The sequence below is a fragment of the Mustela lutreola genome, chromosome 8 (genome assembly GCF_030435805.1).
Source record: "Mustela lutreola isolate mMusLut2 chromosome 8, mMusLut2.pri, whole genome shotgun sequence".
Lineage (NCBI taxonomy): Eukaryota > Metazoa > Chordata > Mammalia > Carnivora > Mustelidae > Mustela > Mustela lutreola.
The window spans coordinates 117,765,130-117,782,400 of NC_081297.1; the positions used below are offsets into that span (position 1 = coordinate 117,765,130).

Below are 17,271 nucleotides of genomic sequence, written 5' to 3' on the forward strand. Positions count from 1 at the left end.
ACTTTTTAGAAATAAGTTGTTTGTAAATTTAATATTGAAGACACTAAAGAGGAAACTAGGTATAGACATACAGCTACAAGAAAATTTAATGAATAGGTTATCCTGAAAGTAATTAATAAAATCTATGATGTTTTGTACCAATGTAAAATGTTATGATAGGAAAAACAAAGGAATAACATGTTAGGCAGCTGTCCTTTATAGGAAAAATTTCAATTTTTTCATTTATAAGACTTTGTGAAGGGTGGTCTTGCTTTTAAATCTGATTGTTTTCATGCAGAATATGAGAGAACCAGGGTTATAGTCCCTTCTGAAGTATGTTTTGAAGATATCTCTAGTATATTTATAGTCCATAACTAGAAGGAAAGAGGCAGTATCTTTGTTTTAAGGGTTCTGTTTTTGAAGATGAGGTTAATATTAATAATATTTTAACTCTGAATGAATTGTACCTTGGAAGTGATTTGTGGCAGTCTTAGTCAATGAACATTTATTGAGTACTTAATATATATTAGGTAGGATGCTATTTTATAGGTATAATTTCAAATTTAATTCAATTCAAATTAAATATCAAAATTCTGAACTTTTTAAAAATGCAGGTCAGCCTCTCTACCTTAGAATTATACTTAATATAGCAAATGTTTTAAAAAGTGTAGGTTAAATCCCACATATGAATAAAATCATGTGGTATTTGTCTTTCTCTGACTTATTTCACTTAGCATAATACTCTCTAGCTCCATCCACATCATTGCAAATGGCAAGGTTTCATTCTTTTTTATGGCTGAGTAATATTCCATTGTAGTATATACCACATCTTCTTCTCTAATTCGCATTTTGACGTCTTTGACAGCTCTGCTACTTCCTACTGATCCCTTACATTGTGTCACTTAAATTTACAAATCTGAATTTTCTCACTGGATGTCTAGAAATGTTTTACACGTAACTTATTTTCTGTCACATAGAGTGGTCAAAGGTGAGTAAAAGTTACATTTAATCATGTACATATTTGTATATTTTTCAGCATAAGCTGAAACTATACATAAAAAGATAAAATGAGTTTTGGTTCAATTGTCCATTAATTAGCATGTTGGTTTTACTTGCACCTGGCCTTTAAAAAAATCTAGATACTTATATCATTGTGATATATTTCTTCATATACTATCTTGAAAAAAAAATGTAGTCTCTAGTATTCCATATCAAATTTTGCTAAGTTCAAAGGAGACACTACTCATTAATATTACTTTATTAACTTATGTATTCATGTAAAGCCAAAAAAAACTCAAATATGGGAGTATTCTTTGAGCAACTTCAAAACTTCTGGTAACAACTCATCTACAATGCCTTGAGGGGTAAACAGAGAGACAGTAGCATAAGTAAAGGATAAGAAAGTCTTAAAAAACTTTCAGTAATTCTTAAATTTAAAAAGCATGTTAGGGTTTATGAAATCATATAAAAATATAGGTGGGCATAGATATGGATACATGTATAGAAATATCTTTCTCTTGTATTTCCTCACTTACAGAAAATGAAGTCATATTGTTTTTCATTGATACATTTTATTCATTTTTAGTTTCATAGACCTTATTTCCAGGTAATGAACAGTTTTTTCCATTCCAAGGCATTAAAAAAACAGATATGCATCTCACATTGGCTACCTAATACTCATAATAATTTTGAGAAGAAAAAGTAATATAACTTTCCTCAAGCAAAAAAATTTATTAGGCTAAATGCATAATGAAGAGCTGTTAAATATGTGCACTTTTAATTATCTGCTATACAAAATGGTATAAGTGATAGTGTTCTATCTACAAAATCTTTAATAAAATAATTCCATGATACCACTGTCTATGCTGATTATTGCAAAAATTCATTGTAAAAGAACTTAAAACTATCATATTGCCCATTTAAATTATTCAAACTTCCATCCCACTATAGATGATATATATTTTCCAGATAAAAAGAAGGTGAAGATAAGACTTTATAAACAATTATGACCAAGTTAAGCTTTTTTGGTTCTATATACAAAATCTGGATTTGCTTATCTTCTTCTTCTTTTCTTTTTAATCTGAAGTGTTAGCTTTAAAGTAATATGTCAATAAAAAAGCTAGAGCTATATCACATAGAATTTTTAAAAATTTTTGTTCAGCAAGAGTTGGTCTCTAACAATATAAAGTTGTAAATTTTAAGGCTCTTTTTATTATTGCTTAAACCATTAACTCTGACTTTTCTTGGTCTCAATTTTTTGACAGAAGCTTTAAAAATTCAAATTTGATAGGTCTTTTTTGTTGTTGTTGTTCCTGAACTTTGACAATAAATCAAACACTTCAACACTTTAACTCTTAAAACATTGCCACAACCTGAACTAGATAATCAAATTCAATTATACCAAGACCGTATTTACATGGTTGGTGATCATCTAATACATATGTATTAAAAGTCTAGTACAAAGTACGCACATAATAAATAACTGTTGATTGAATGTCCTTCAACAGCTTGGTACTGAGTATTTCCAAACCTAAGACAATTTAATGAAACAGTCAACAAAGATTCCACAGTTACACAGTTAGTAACCACAGAACAGTGTTTACAGATCTAAAACAGTAGTTTTACCAGCATCTGACATTATCCAGAGAATGACAAATTTCAACTCTACTTGTGTGAGAAAACTAGTTGTACATAATGTCAATTACATTTATTTGTTGTAAAAAAACAAATTAAAAAAACATTTTTAATATTTTTGAGGACAGGATCCATGTATGCTCTATTGATATTAGATTAAAGCATCATGTTTCTAACTGTACTATTCTAGTACTTATGCCTTTCCTTCATGTTCATTTCCTTTTTTAAAATAAACTGCGATACTCTGAATTTGGGGCGGGGGGAGTTGTTATTGTTGTTGCTTTCAAACCAATTTCTTACACTAGCTAAATTGGTGAGTAAATAAATGGGTATGGTCAAATGTGAAATGCATTTGTCAAATGGATGAAACTGAAGTGCCATAATACAATAAATCCTCAGGCTAGTCATGTTTATTATTGCCAAATGTCTCCCTGCTAAGAACTAATAAGCATGAAAAGGGATAATGAAAGTTTCCATGAAGAGTTTTTGGGAATTCTATCCACAAGTCTTCACTATCTGGGAATGTGGAAATAAGTATTTGTTTTATACAAGTTCCATATGAGGACTGTAAAGATGAAATTATTAGAATAGAGTGAAATGGAAAGCAGCTACAGTGTGATAGTTACTAATATGATTTGGCACATGGAAGAAAATTGACAGGGAAGGTCCATTGTAAGACAGAAGAGAACAGTGCGTGCTATATAGTGGGCACTAAATAAAGACATGTTGAATGACTGTGTAAATAAAAGGACAATGTTAAGATTTATTTATTTATTTGAGAGAGAGTGAGAGAGCTCTGTAAGGGGGCAGGGTGGAAGGGCAGAGGGAGAGGGAGAGAATCCAAGCAGACTCCCTGCTGAGTGCCAAGCCCTAGGTGGGGCTGGATCCCAGGACCCTGAGATTATGACCTGAGCCAAAATCAGGAGTCGGACACTTAACCATTTGAGCCACCCGGCTGCCCCTAAAACAAAGATTTTAAATAAAACTTTCAAAAACCCCAAGTGATCTCAAAAATCTGATTTGGGTTTTATTTTTTTTTTTTAAATATTTTATTTATTTATTTGAGAGAGAGACAGTGAGAGAGAGCATGAGCGAGGAGAAGGTCAGAGAGAGAAGCAGACTCCCCATGGAGCTGGGAGCCTGATGCGGGACTCGATCCCAGGACTCCAGGATCATGACCTGAGCCGAAGGCAGTCGTCCAACCAACTGAGCCACCCAGGCGTCCCTGATTTGGGTTTTAAAGGTTTAAATTCCAAAGGATAACTGCTTACTGATAAACATTTGAAGATTTACTTAAAATACATTTTTAAAAAATATTTTATTTATTTGTTTGACAGAGATCACAAGTAGGCAGAGAGGCAGGCAGAGAGGGAGAGAGGAGGAAGCAGGCTCCCCACCCAGCAGAGAGCCTGATGCAGGACTCAATCCCAGGACACTGAGATCATGATGGGAGCCAAAGGCAGAGGTTGTAACCCACTGAGGCCCCCAGGTGCCCCTAAAATGCATATTCTTGCTAAAAGTTTACTTTGGCCAAATTAATTAACATGAAAAAGTGAGAGGTAAGAAAAGATTATTAGAAACTAAAACACAGTGTTACATAAGAAGTAGGTTATTTCAAAGGAGTATACATATCAATTAAGGGTAGAAATTACTCTCAATTATTAGCATCATTTATGCCATTGTTCTTTAATTACAAAGAACCATGGACACTTGGTAGTAAATATAATAAAATTGAATAAAGTCCTGAAGAGAGCAATAAAAAGAACTATTAAAGGAGTTGGGAATAGACCTTACCTGAATTGACAAGAGTCAATTTGTCCCTTGTCATATGTCCAATCATATGTCCCTTGTCAATATGACTTATAGAAGATTTTTAGAAGAAACAGTGTGCAGTAGAAAGTGGATAGTTGGGTAACTTTTAAATTGTTAAGTCCTCAATGAGTTACAATTTTTAATTCCTAGTCAGTTTAGAAATTTAAACACTCAGTATCTACTAGTGTAGTAGGAAGCCATAAAGTTGCATTAATCAAAGTTACATAGAATAGTTACAATGGAAAGAAGAGTAAACCCAGTTTAGAAAACTGTCAGAAAGCAAACCCAGTTCTGAAAAAAAGATCACAAAATCTATTTGTATTTTACAACCAAAAATAAATCACTCAAAAACATTCCTCTAGAAAAAGATAATATTGAACAATATTAGTATGAGAACCACAGAAGTTATAGAAATAAGACAATATATTTAGCACATTGTATCCATCTTTGTGTGTGTATAGACAGCCACAAGGTATCTTCAAGAAGAAATCAACACAATAGTGTGTTACAAATAGTGAAACCTGGGCAGACAGTGTGTACAATAAGGAGGACTTAAAAATTCTAGATCAAATATGAAGCATAGCTACTACAAAATTAAGAAATAGGCAAAATACAAAAGTAAAAGTCTATACAGTATCTATCAAAATAAAATTCCTCACTCTATTTGATATGTACTAGCTTCTATGCTCATTAAGAACTGTTTTTTAATAAATACATATAGCCAAGGAAAATTATATATGTCTGATTTAGAAATAGTAGGCATCATGATTTTTACCAATAATAACAAATAATGTGGTTATTTTCTATCAAATGTACCAGATTTAACTGATTTTCTTTGTGACATATGTGTCACTTAAATATTGGGTAGGATGAATAATTGTAAGTGTCATTGTCCAATTGAAATATTGAGAAACAGAAATTTTATTAATAGTTTTATAAGTTATAGAAAAAAATTATAGTCACTGAAAAAGCTTGAAAACAATTTGAGAAACAAGCAAAATCGCCATGATTTATTGAGGAAATCTGAATATAATACAGAAAACTTGTTATTTGTTTTGTTTTCATTCTTAGCATTAGACTTTAAACTAACTGAAGTTTACTGTAAGTGGTCATTGTAATTCAAGGTTGGACATAGCAATGACCTTAAGAAGCAACTGTTATTTGAACACTGTGGTAACTACTTCAACCTCAAACTTACCCAGTGTAACTCATTCATAGCACTTAAAGTGATGTAAACGCTTTGCTGCTAAAAATTTGTTCTGGTCACTTTCATTAAAATGCTAAATTTTTTTTTCTCCATGCTTTACTTGTGCTGTATCTGCTGTTAAGCAGTACAATATGGGAAGGACTTTGAAAGGATTTCTATATCCAGACACACAGTGTTGGGTGTATTGATGAAAATCCAATGACGTATTACTATACATCATGAAATTTCTATTTTGACCGGTTTAACGAAGTTTTTTTTATACATACCAGAAGAGTCATTCAAAGCATTTTACATATTAAATTACTTATCAAAACACAGCATATATAGACCTTGACATTTGTTAAAGAACCAAGGATTTAACCAAAAAAAATTTTTAAAGGACCAGAACAAATCTGTAGCAGAACACAGATTATGTGGCAAAGAAGTGACTTATTGGAAGATAGAGTATACTTATCAAGACATACTTTCAGCATATATGTAAGAAATGGATTGGATAATTTGTATGATCACCTGCAAATATGCAGCAGACTGTTGTTAAAGAAATATAAAATCTATAACAATAATGTTGCAGGAAAGAGACAAAAACTGTTAAAGGTCCTTTAGTCATTTTTTTATTCCAGGAGCCCATCAGTAGGTCTAGCTCTAATGTCAATTTTTTGAGGCAAGATTCTCTCGCTATTGTATTTTCATGGGGGTAAGTAATTTTAGAATGATTATACATTGACTGTATTAAATTGCTTCTTTATTTTCTTTTTTTCCATTTCTAGAGTAGTTAGAGGACAAGGTAATAATAGCTTTACAATAAATGCCAATATGTGGTTCCTTTATAAACATGTTGTTTTACTCCTTGATTTATGTTCCATGTATTTGGTGGTTCAAGAATTTATATGACAAGATGAAGAGTCTCACTAAATGCAATGTGAGAATAAGCTATATTGATTACTGCCCAAATTATTTTTGTACAAGTAACAAAATAATAAAATGAAAGCTTTTAATCTCATCAAAATATATTTTTTAAAGTATATGTATGCGTAAGTATTTATGTAATTTTAAAGACTAATTTCTTTTAGCATTTTCATTCCACTGAAAATATACTTCAAAATTACTATAAAAGTGTTTTAAAATATCACACAATATGTATGTGATAAATTATTTGCTGAAGGGGGCACACTAAACAATGAAAAATTTATAAGCTTTAAATGTCCTTTAAATGCCCTTTAAATATAGGGTTACATTGTAGAAAAGTACAAAAAGACTTGAAGACCCATCAACAGCTTCAAAAACAGAGACAGCAGAGCAATATTAGGAAGAAAACTTGTACCATACAGTAAATATGTAGCCAAAAGAAAAATCCTTTAGAATGCAGAAACACTGTTAAGAATGGGAATTTGGTAAAAGCCATGTTTTAATGCAATTCAATTTATTTCATTTTGATATAATTATTTTAGAAGTGTATGAAATTATAAATATTCCAATACTTTGTACAGAAAGTGTCTCTCTCCCTCCTTACATATTATTTGCCATCTTTGAAAAAAAGCTTATATTGGGCTGCCTGGGTGGCTCAGCGGTTTAAAGCCTCTGCCTCCGGCTCACGTCGTGGTCCCAGGGACCTGGGATCGAGCCCCGTGTCCGGCTCTCTGCTCAGTGGGGAGCCTGCTTCCTCTTCTCTCTCTGCCTGCCTCTCTGCCTACTTGTGATCTCTCTCTGTCAAATAAATAAATAAAATCTTAAAAAAAAAAAAGCTTATATTAAGAGTAAAGGCCTAAATAATACATCTTTATACTATTAAGATAACTTTCATAGAAAATATTAACCAATAATGAACTATATGATTGGATTATATTTTAGAGTGCATACTTGTACATATTATCTTGGTTAATGTTTGCAAGGAACTTGATTTAGCTTTCTCTATTGTAAGAAAACATTTGTGTCAGCCATTTGTAGAAATCTGATTACTTTTTTTGTTTTTGTCTTAAATAAATATACCTGAGGTCTAAATGTGTCCCAGTAGTTCTTCAGTTCTCAAACCTCCCTGAGGTCTTCAACCTCAGCTTTTTCCCCGAATCATGTGTTCTGCTGCATACATACTTACTACCCAGGAAAGAGTTTATTCATTAAAGAATTTTTACTGCTGGGGCAAGGTGAGGGTTTGCTTTTACTGTTGTTGTTTTCCAAAATAGAACAAGAAGACTTTCCATTCTGTTATTTGGGAAAAAAAAATACATTTTCTATCTGTAACTAGCAGGTAGAAAGATGATAAGTTTTTAGGAGACTTTCTTACATTTTTTTAGGCCACTATTTTATCATTAGGAAATTCTTTAAAAAATGGAAATTCTTGCTTTTCTGAATTAGTAATATTCCTGTTGCTTGAAAGAGTTCACGCATTTTTGCAAAGTACTCTGCCTGATTACAGGGAGTAGCTTCATGCAGGCTAATTCTGGCCAGCACTTGGAAGCCAAGTTTACCTGGCATAGTTTTCATCCCTCTGTCTTTGACTGCCTGTAAGTGCCAGTTATGAAGGTCTCTAAACTCCTGAGCTATGTTCTGTCTCTAACTCCATTACAGAGTTGAGCCTGGATCCCTAGATATTACTTTCTGTCTAGCATACCCCCTCTTAAATTGATAGCTTTTTCCCCTGCCTTTCACTATATTCTTTTTGTAGACTAAAAATAAAGTATGCTACCTTTATAGAAGTGCATTAACTACCTTGCCTTTGTTTTCACAGTTTTAGAATAAAAATCCAAAAAGAAGTATAGTGTTTTTTTAATTAACATATATTATTTACCCCAGAGGTACAGGTCTGTGAATCATCAGTCTTAACACGATTCACAGCACTCACCATAGCACATACCTTCAAAGAAGTACAGTTTTAAAAGGGCTTTTTAAATATAAAATGGGTTTTATAATCAATATTTATCATCATGCTGCACCAAATTTGAAATTAAGGCAAATTTCCACAAACGATCTAATGTTTCCTAACCTTTCTATTTAGACATTTAAAAAAATATATCTTAAGTTTTAGTTGGAAAAGCAGTAATTTTTTAAAAAAAAATTAGATATTTCTCCTCCTAAACTTATTTAAAGCACAATAGCATCACAATGGAGAGTGATGTGGTTTGAAGCTTGCCTCATGACAGTACTATAGGAGCTCTGAAATTCCTCACTCTGCTGCTTTTCAAACCCTTTCCCCACAGACCCAGCCTTATTTAATCCTCAGGAGATTTAAAGCAGATGATCATAATTCTTTAATAGCATTTTAAATACGGCATCTTGGGATCTTGCTGAGTAAAATATTCTTAATCCACCATCCTATTCTTTCAACAACTATTTATTTATAGACTCTAACAATTTTTTATCTCTTTTTTTCTGGATAAGTTCTAAATTGTTGACTATAATAATTTCTTCCATTTTATAGCACCTGTTTACAAAGCACTCTCATAGGTCTTACCACAATTGCAATATAATCAGAAAGTCAGTACCCTTCACAATAATTGTGCAGTGCATGGATTATTTTCTTCATCTATAAAACTAAGGCTTAGAAAGGTTGTAACCTGTTCGGAGTCACAGAACTGGATTTTATGCAGCCACACTAGAACTCATGACTATCTTTAGATTCTAGATATAATGTGTTTTCTGTTTTACCAAGAATTCCTTTTTTTTTTTAAGAAGTCCTTAATTCAAAAGAACTATTTCTAAAACTAATCATAACCTACTCATTTATGAAAGCACAGTGATAAAAATTTAAACTATGAAAATATAAACAAATTTAGATATCTAAAAACTAGGAAGATATATAATCTCAGTCTTGAGATACCAGTCTTGATTTGTAAGTAGAAAAAAACATATCTATTTTTTTTCAATCACTTCCTTTTATTTGAACAAAATGAACTTTATACCAAACTTTGATAATTTTGCAAACAAAAAGGAAACTCAGTATGCTTTTTTAAAAAAATTCACCATATAGTTCTAAAATGTGTGTTGACAAATATATTTCTTACTTTAAAATGTAATTCTACTTGATTGAATCAAGTTAAGTGAACGTGTCCATTTAATATCACTGTCTAGGTCTTTCAGTTAAGGGAATATTTGCACCCGTGATAACAAATACAAGACCTTCTAAGAAAGAACGTATATCATTCCGTGACAATCCCGTACAACTCAGTGGTGGATGGGGAAGTGGCAAAAAGAAGGCGAAAACTTCAAACTAATTCTTCAAGCTTCAGCATTCAAAACATATGGCACACGTTTTTCTCAGGAGATCTCTGGATATCTGGTCATGTTACCAATTGAATGCAAGGTTTTAGAGTACTGTATTTAATTTGTATTATTATACATATTCCACAATTTTGTTTGCTGATGGAGTTATCTGATTTCCAATCTATAACATACAGTTCTGCTATGGTCCCTTTGTTTATGAGGAATGGCCTCCAGAATTAATACTTAAAATATTTGAATGGAATTTACATATCCAATTCCTTCTTTTGTTTAAATATTTTATGACATATGTATTAAAGATGTTTTTTGTTACCAGTAATAAGTTGTAATACCATACACATATTGTAAGAGAATATAACTATAGTTTATTGACACTGTCCATAGTATTAATGAATAATTAATACATTGATAAATTTTTATTTGACCAGATTATTATCATTGGATATTTCAAAGATAAATTGATATATAAAATATTTAGAGTAAACAATGAAAATGGCCTTCTTTTTTTTTTTTTTTTACTTTAAGTCATCTTAGAGTTAAGAAAATATACTTTCTGTTTAAAGTAGAATGAAATATCAGTTTAAATATTTATGTTGTTATGTATTCTATCATTTTAATTTTAGTAAAGGTGCCTCAAAGTTTATCTAAAAATTCTTTTCGAAGCTCCATCTTAGAATTTTATATTAATCTATTTTAGTTATAGACTAGTTTTATTAAATTCTTACTATTTTGTAGTTAATATTCTGTGATGTCTTAGTAAATACTATGTGCAAAATACTGTATTTACCTCTCCTGCTCCTTACGATTTTTATTTTCCTGAGTCAAGCTTTTTTTCACCAAGCTAGGTTCTCCAGTGACTTCCCAGTGTGTTGCTGTGTAATAGGATCCACTAAACTTTAGTTTTTTTTCCCTTTGTTTTTCCTACTCACTACTGAAGTATTTCTTCTAAAAATGACTAAGCAGATTTAGAGATGCATTTATTTGGTTCATGCCCCCTATCGACTTTTAGAGCTCTATTGCATTTCAAACCTAAAAATCTCTTTTAACTTGATTGAGATAGAAATATTAATGAACCTTGAGCTGCCAGTCAAAAGAAACAGAGAATCATATGTTGTGGCCTAGAAACTGAGCTTCGGAGCATAAGCTCCATGTGTAGTTGCTTTATGAACATGCTGTAATGTCGTCCTTTTCCTAAGAGCATCCACAGACCAGCAAAATGTAATGATGGAAAATGTTTTATCTCAGCTTATTGTGAACCCTGCAAGAGAAAACCACATCAGAACTGAAACTGATTGGGTTTTATGGTTCATATGTTCAAATCAATGAAATGGAAAGGTTAGTATGAAAAGTGAAATGTTTGTGATTAAACTGTTTTAGTGCCTAAAAACAATTTAGTCTATAGTTTCCTTATTCTGTGATTTGTGTAATTGTTTCATGATATTAATTCTGAGGAAGATGATGGGTGCTGATGCTTCTTAAATTTGTGGGTGATGATTGATAAAGATGTCAATAAAATAGTTTCCTAATTATGGTGTTAAATTGGAAGTTCTTTGTAGTTTTGTTTATTGTGTCTGACCTTAAAATGTTCATTTGCAAAATCAGAGGTCAAGCGTCATTTTTTTTTTTTTTAAAGATTTTTATTTATTTATTGAGAGAGAGGTAGTGAGAGAGAGCATGAGCAAGGAGAAATCAGAGGGAGAAGCAGACTCCCCATGGAGCTGGGAGCCTGATGTGGGACTCGATCCCAGGACTCTGGGATCATGACCTGAGCCGAAGGCAGTCGTCCAACCAACTGAGCCACCCAGGCGTCCCTCAAGCGTCATTTTTAACATTAATTTATTTGCACTTGTGAAGAGACATTAAGGCAAATATTTGTCGTTTAAGATTTAGGAAGACAAAAATATGAGCCTATATTGTTGCTTAGCTCACTGAATTTTGGATTGATAGTGATGGACCTAGGCAATGTTACTGTTCAAATGCACAACCCCAAAGGACATTTTGTCTTTCCTGAACCCTTCCCAACTCAATTGTCACCTTCCTACCTGTCTCTCACCCCAGTGCTATCACAATTACCAGGCATTTCCAGTGAGAATGGCAAAGTGAATCCCTGATCCCAAAAAGACTGGTAGAAGTGTTGGGCAATGTTTGGAGATTCCAGAACGTTTTGATATGAGAGTTAACTACATTAGTTTATGGTGGTATCATCTTCCCAAGGTCCAGACTGCCAACATCTTTGTGCATATAGTGCATTAGAGGAGAGCTCATTAGGTATTTTGAGAAGCATTCCGAAGCCTAATTTCTTGTTGTGCTCATAAATTAATTAAAGGTACAACCACCACATTAAAAAACAGAAAAGTCAGAATAGTATAACAAAAGCCAAAGCACTGTTAAAGGCAACGCTCTGCCTTAAAGGCAAAAGGGAGAATACACAAAGATTCCTGGAAATTAGTTTTGAGTTTTTCTTTTTTGGAGAAAACAATGGATAATGCATTTTTAGCCAGAAAGAATAAGTTGGAAGGCACATACAGGGATTAAAAGGTTTTTACATGAAAATTGCAAATGAACAATAAATAGTGGTGTTTTAAGAGATCTTTGTCTAATTTTAAATCCTCACATCATCAACATAAGCAGCTTTGGATGTTCCATGTTTTGATTATGCTGTTATTAAATTGGCCGTTGTCATGATTTTCTCTTGGTTGCTTGTAATTTACTCATATTCTTTCATTTTTCTCAAAGTCTAGGTAACATTGAGCCAAAATTCAGACTAATCGAATTAAACATGTAGGGTATATTTTAACAATATCTTACTGGTAGTATGCTACAGTTGAAGGAACTATAATAAGTTTCTTTTAGAGAAACATTTTTTCTTATTTTTTGAAAAGAAAAATAAGTTGGTAAGGTCCCCCCTTATTATTTCCTTTATTATCATATTTTCTACCAAATGCAGCTTCTATCATCTTTAAGGCCCAGAAAACAATTCACCGTCTGAATTTAAGGCTTACATGACTCTACTAGGAGAAAGTGGGTTATCCAGTGAATACTCTTTAACTTAGGGGGGAAGTTATTCCTTGGAATAATGGTTGCCAGGGCTAATTTCTAACTCATCACAAAAAGGAGAGGTAATTCTGTCTTTCCCCTATGGAATGAAATCTATTATCTACCATGATATCTTTGCTTACCTAGATGCAGCTGTTTTTGTCACTGATGGTTGTGAGATTCAGAGAAAGCCTCTTTCCAGAAGCTAAAGAACTGTATTCTAGACCTATGGTATCTACAGCCTTAGCCACTAGCCACATGTAAGCTACCTGGTACTTTAAATACAGTTAGTCTGAATTAAGAGATGAAGTAAATATAAAATGCATAGTGGATTTTGAGCAGTTAGTATGAAAAGAGAATGCAAAATTGCCCAATAATTTTATATTGATTGTGTTAAAATAACAGTATTTTGGCTTAATAAAATATATTACTGATTTTTTGGTATTTTTTAAAATGTAAGTGCTAGAAAAAATTGTAATTACATGTATATTGAACATAGTATTTATATTGGATAGAACTGATCTGGAGGCTCTTCTCTGAGGTAACTTAGGTAGGGTGTTATTGACACAGAAAATAATTGGTGAGATGGTAGATAAAATATGGTGACCCCAGAATACAGGGCGCAAAAATTCTAGTTTGTCAGAAAAGAAAACTTTGATTCTGCTAAGCATAGAGAATATTATGAAATAAAAAGGAAAAATAACCTCACTTGTGGTTCTAGACTTTAAGATAGTAAAATTAAATTTAATTCAGTTAAAATTAACATATATATATATGATCATTTTGTTTTTATTTGTTTCTAATAAGAGACCATCTTATAAAGTCAAGTCAAAGTCTTTTATGTTACTGGTGGCAAGAAAGACAATTAGCACTCACCTTGTAGTCTATGTTATCTCGGGTTGTACATATGTACAGCTGTTAATTTTCAAATGGCATGATTTGATCTGTGACATAAATAAGGTCTTTTAATGGGAACAATATTATATTTGGCATCTTACTGTATTATAAATCCAGTTTTACTCTAATACATAAAACATGAAAAGCCACTAGCATTTGCATAAATGAATATGATACATCTGAAAACAGCACATAGAGTGTTTCTGATTTCTAGAAAGCATATAATCAATATGTGTTTTATGTGGTACTGCCTGACCACCATTTTTCCTTCCTCTCCAAATATTATGCCATTCATCTACTGTTCCCTAGGAGCCAGAATTTCACCTGAGTCAAAACTGAAGTGAAACATTTCACATGACTTTTCACTTATGACATATCCCTACCAGCACTTTAGAGTGAGAGCCCCTTCTAGTAGATCTGGACCAACCATCTGCAGAAAGGTCCATGAGGACTCTAGAGCTCTGTGAAGAAATCATGGAGCAGCAGGAAAGACTGCCATGACTGGTAAGTTCTGCTCTACACTGAGAGCTTAGAGTAAGGGCTTCTCTGGCCCTTGTCTGTCATCTTTGCCTTCAGATAGTAGCTGGCCAAGGTGCTACAGGAAGAACATCCTTTCTAGGGAAGTTATGAGAAAAGTGAACTAATTCAATTACATAACAACCTTTTTATTTCAGTGTTTATTTTTACCCTGACTGAGCATATCTTCATAGCATCCTTACATTTTAGGTATTGGCATAGCCACTTTTCCAATGCAAAAGGAAAGATGAGAAACTACTTCGACTATGCTTTTTTTATGGAAACCTGAATGCATCTACCAGGGGTAGCCAAGAGAGTAAATGTAAAAGCTTTTTTTTTTTTTTTTTTAGTGTCATTGTGATTTCCTAAAAATAATTTTGTCTTGTAAAAACTGTAATAGAAACTTCAAACTTGTTTATGGTCCTCATAGAATTGTTCTAGATCAGCGTTGTAGAGTACAAATAAAATGTGAGCCACATACATAATTATAAATTTGCTGGCAGCTCTTTACAAATGTAAAACATTGATAAAATTAATGTATTTTATTTAACCCAGTATCTCCGGTACATTTTTTTCATCAAATAGAATTATATGGACATTATCTTACAGGGGAAAAAACAAAACAAAACAAAACAACCTTCAGCTACCCAGCCCCTAAAATTAACATGTTTGGGGAAAAGTAAAATGGTATAAAAATAAGATAGTTTCTGACTGATATGTATCACAGACATAGTAAGGGTAGATCTGTTTCTCATCTCTCTCTGAATCATTCAGATTTTGTCTAGCCATGGACTTTCTATTAACTTTGAAATGAATCCAGTGCTTAGAATAACTCAATATAATACATAAAAGAAAGTAAGAATTCAGCACAGCAATTTTGTTCTGTTCAGTACATGTTCTGGAATGAAGCATACAGAAGAAAGTGAAGAGAGCATATTCTTTGTAATCTGTCTTATGTTCTTTTTTTAAAAAGATTTTATTTATTTATTTGAGACAGAGAATGAACTAGACGGGAGAGCATAAGCCTGGGGAGGGGCAAAAGGAACGGGAGGGACAGATTCCCTGCTGACCCTGGAGCCCCACATGGGACTGGGTCTCAGGACCCTGGGATCATCATCTGAGCCAAATCTGTCCTATGTTCTAATCCTCACTCTGATATGTCATCTTTAAATCTTTTTTTAAAAAGATTTTTTTTCTTTTTAAAGATTTTATTTATTTATTTGACAGAGACAACAAGTAGGCAGAGAGAGAGAGAGAGAGAGAGAGAGAAGCAGGCTCCCTGAGCAGAGAGCCCGATGCGGGACTCGATCCCAGGACCCTGAGATCATGACCTGAGCCGAAGGCAGAAGCTTAACCCACTAAGCCACCCTAGATGCTCTGATATGTCATCTTAGACAAGTAGACAAACTCTATGAGTCTCCTCGCTTATCACTAAAGTAGGCTTATAACTCCTAGGGTGCTATGAAGTCAGAGGACAAAGTATATGAGAAGCCCCTGGCTCAGTACTTTGGGTATCATAAGTACTCAGTAAATAATGACTTGGCAAAGAAAATCTTTCCAGACCCATCTTCTAAAATTAAGCCAAAAATTGGATTGATTCTGCATACTTTATTTAGCAAGTATTTCTATGAAATAATGGAAAATATTTTTAAAAGATCTTTAAAACTGGCTTCTCTAAATTTGCCTCAAAATGACAGTAGAATTTGATTTTTTAAATACATATATATTGAAAAAAAACAAAACAAAACACTTCCATATTGAGCATTCTCCACCGAATGTATACAGAATACTTTGGAAATGTAAAAGGCATACATTTCTAAAAGCATGTAGTTTATTTCTTCACATGGACAAGTAAAACATGTATTTCTAGAAAATAGGTTAATATGCCAGAACCAGAACTCTGTAGGCAGTGCTCTATACTCCAAAATGGAGTCCCCAAAGGGATGCCTGGTAACTGGCTAGACGGGCGCACATGCTCCATTCTCTCACATTTCTCCACTTCTCATTCCCTCCCTATCAAAGGGAAATATTGGCTCATTGTCTCTCTAGGAAGACAAAAAAAAGCATAATCATCCCTTGGTTTTATCTCTTTTAAAATCTTTATTCATTTTTTGATTAATAAGAAACTTTTTTTTTAAATCTTCATGAATTTAAACTAACTTCAAAAGATGAGTGTTAGCCTAGATCCAATAAACAACAGTATAAGGAACTTCTATTTTAGCATCCCAAAAGGGACAAAAAATGTTTGAGTATGCGAAGTATTAGTTTCAAATGAGAATGGACAGGAAAAGAGTGCTTTCACATTCTATTTAATTGGCCTCAAAAGATGAACTGATATTGAGGAAAGCATTTTAGGCAAAGGATACAGACTGAATAGACACCTGGAGACAGCTAGCAGTGACATGTCCAGGGAATGGGAAGAACAATCCAGAGACTGGATTATTGGACAGAAAAGAGAGAGCCTGGTGAGAGAGACAGGGAATTATGGAGAAATGTCATTGGGAAGTAGGATTGGATAAAGTACCCTGAGATCTGTCCTACCTGTAGATTTTAGATGGAAATTGGCTATGTGATGGTTTTCAAAAATAGGAAGGCAATGTTATTATTACCAATAATTACTGGGATAACCTCAAAACAGACATGATCAGGGGAAATTTTAATTTGATTCAAATATGACATGATAGCAATAAAGTTACTTCCACCAAAGTCTGTTGGGAGTTGGTTTCACATATGCTGATAAACTTCCATCTGAGTGAGGCTGCTTCTGAGTATAGACATGGGCTGTACTCTCTGCAGAAGCTCCTCCCACAGGAACATGGATATGGACAGTGGTATCCTGAACAAGCTGCCCTGCTCCAGGGAGAGCGTTCTATGAAGCTTCAGGAACACAGTGCTGAGCCTTCTAAGTCTAATCATGGCTAGAAAAAGCTAGAATTCCTACTATTTACTCTGAATATATTAGAATCAAAGAACGA

At 33.0% G+C, this 17,271-nt stretch overlaps 1 protein-coding gene across 3 annotated transcripts in view; it reads left to right on the forward strand.

Moving 5' to 3' along the window:
* Window positions 1-11,386, forward strand: part of LRRIQ1 (leucine rich repeats and IQ motif containing 1) — a 228,833-nt gene extending 217,447 nt beyond the window's left edge. For all 3 annotated transcript variants that reach the window (XM_059186458.1, XM_059186461.1, XM_059186460.1), the window contains one exon: window positions 9,698-11,386. In XM_059186458.1, the coding sequence (XP_059042441.1) occupies window positions 9,698-9,840 (143 nt within the window). In that variant the 3' untranslated portion in view covers window positions 9,841-11,386. The remainder of the gene's footprint in view (window positions 1-9,697) is intronic.
* The last annotated feature ends 5,885 nt before the right edge of the window (window positions 11,387-17,271 follow it).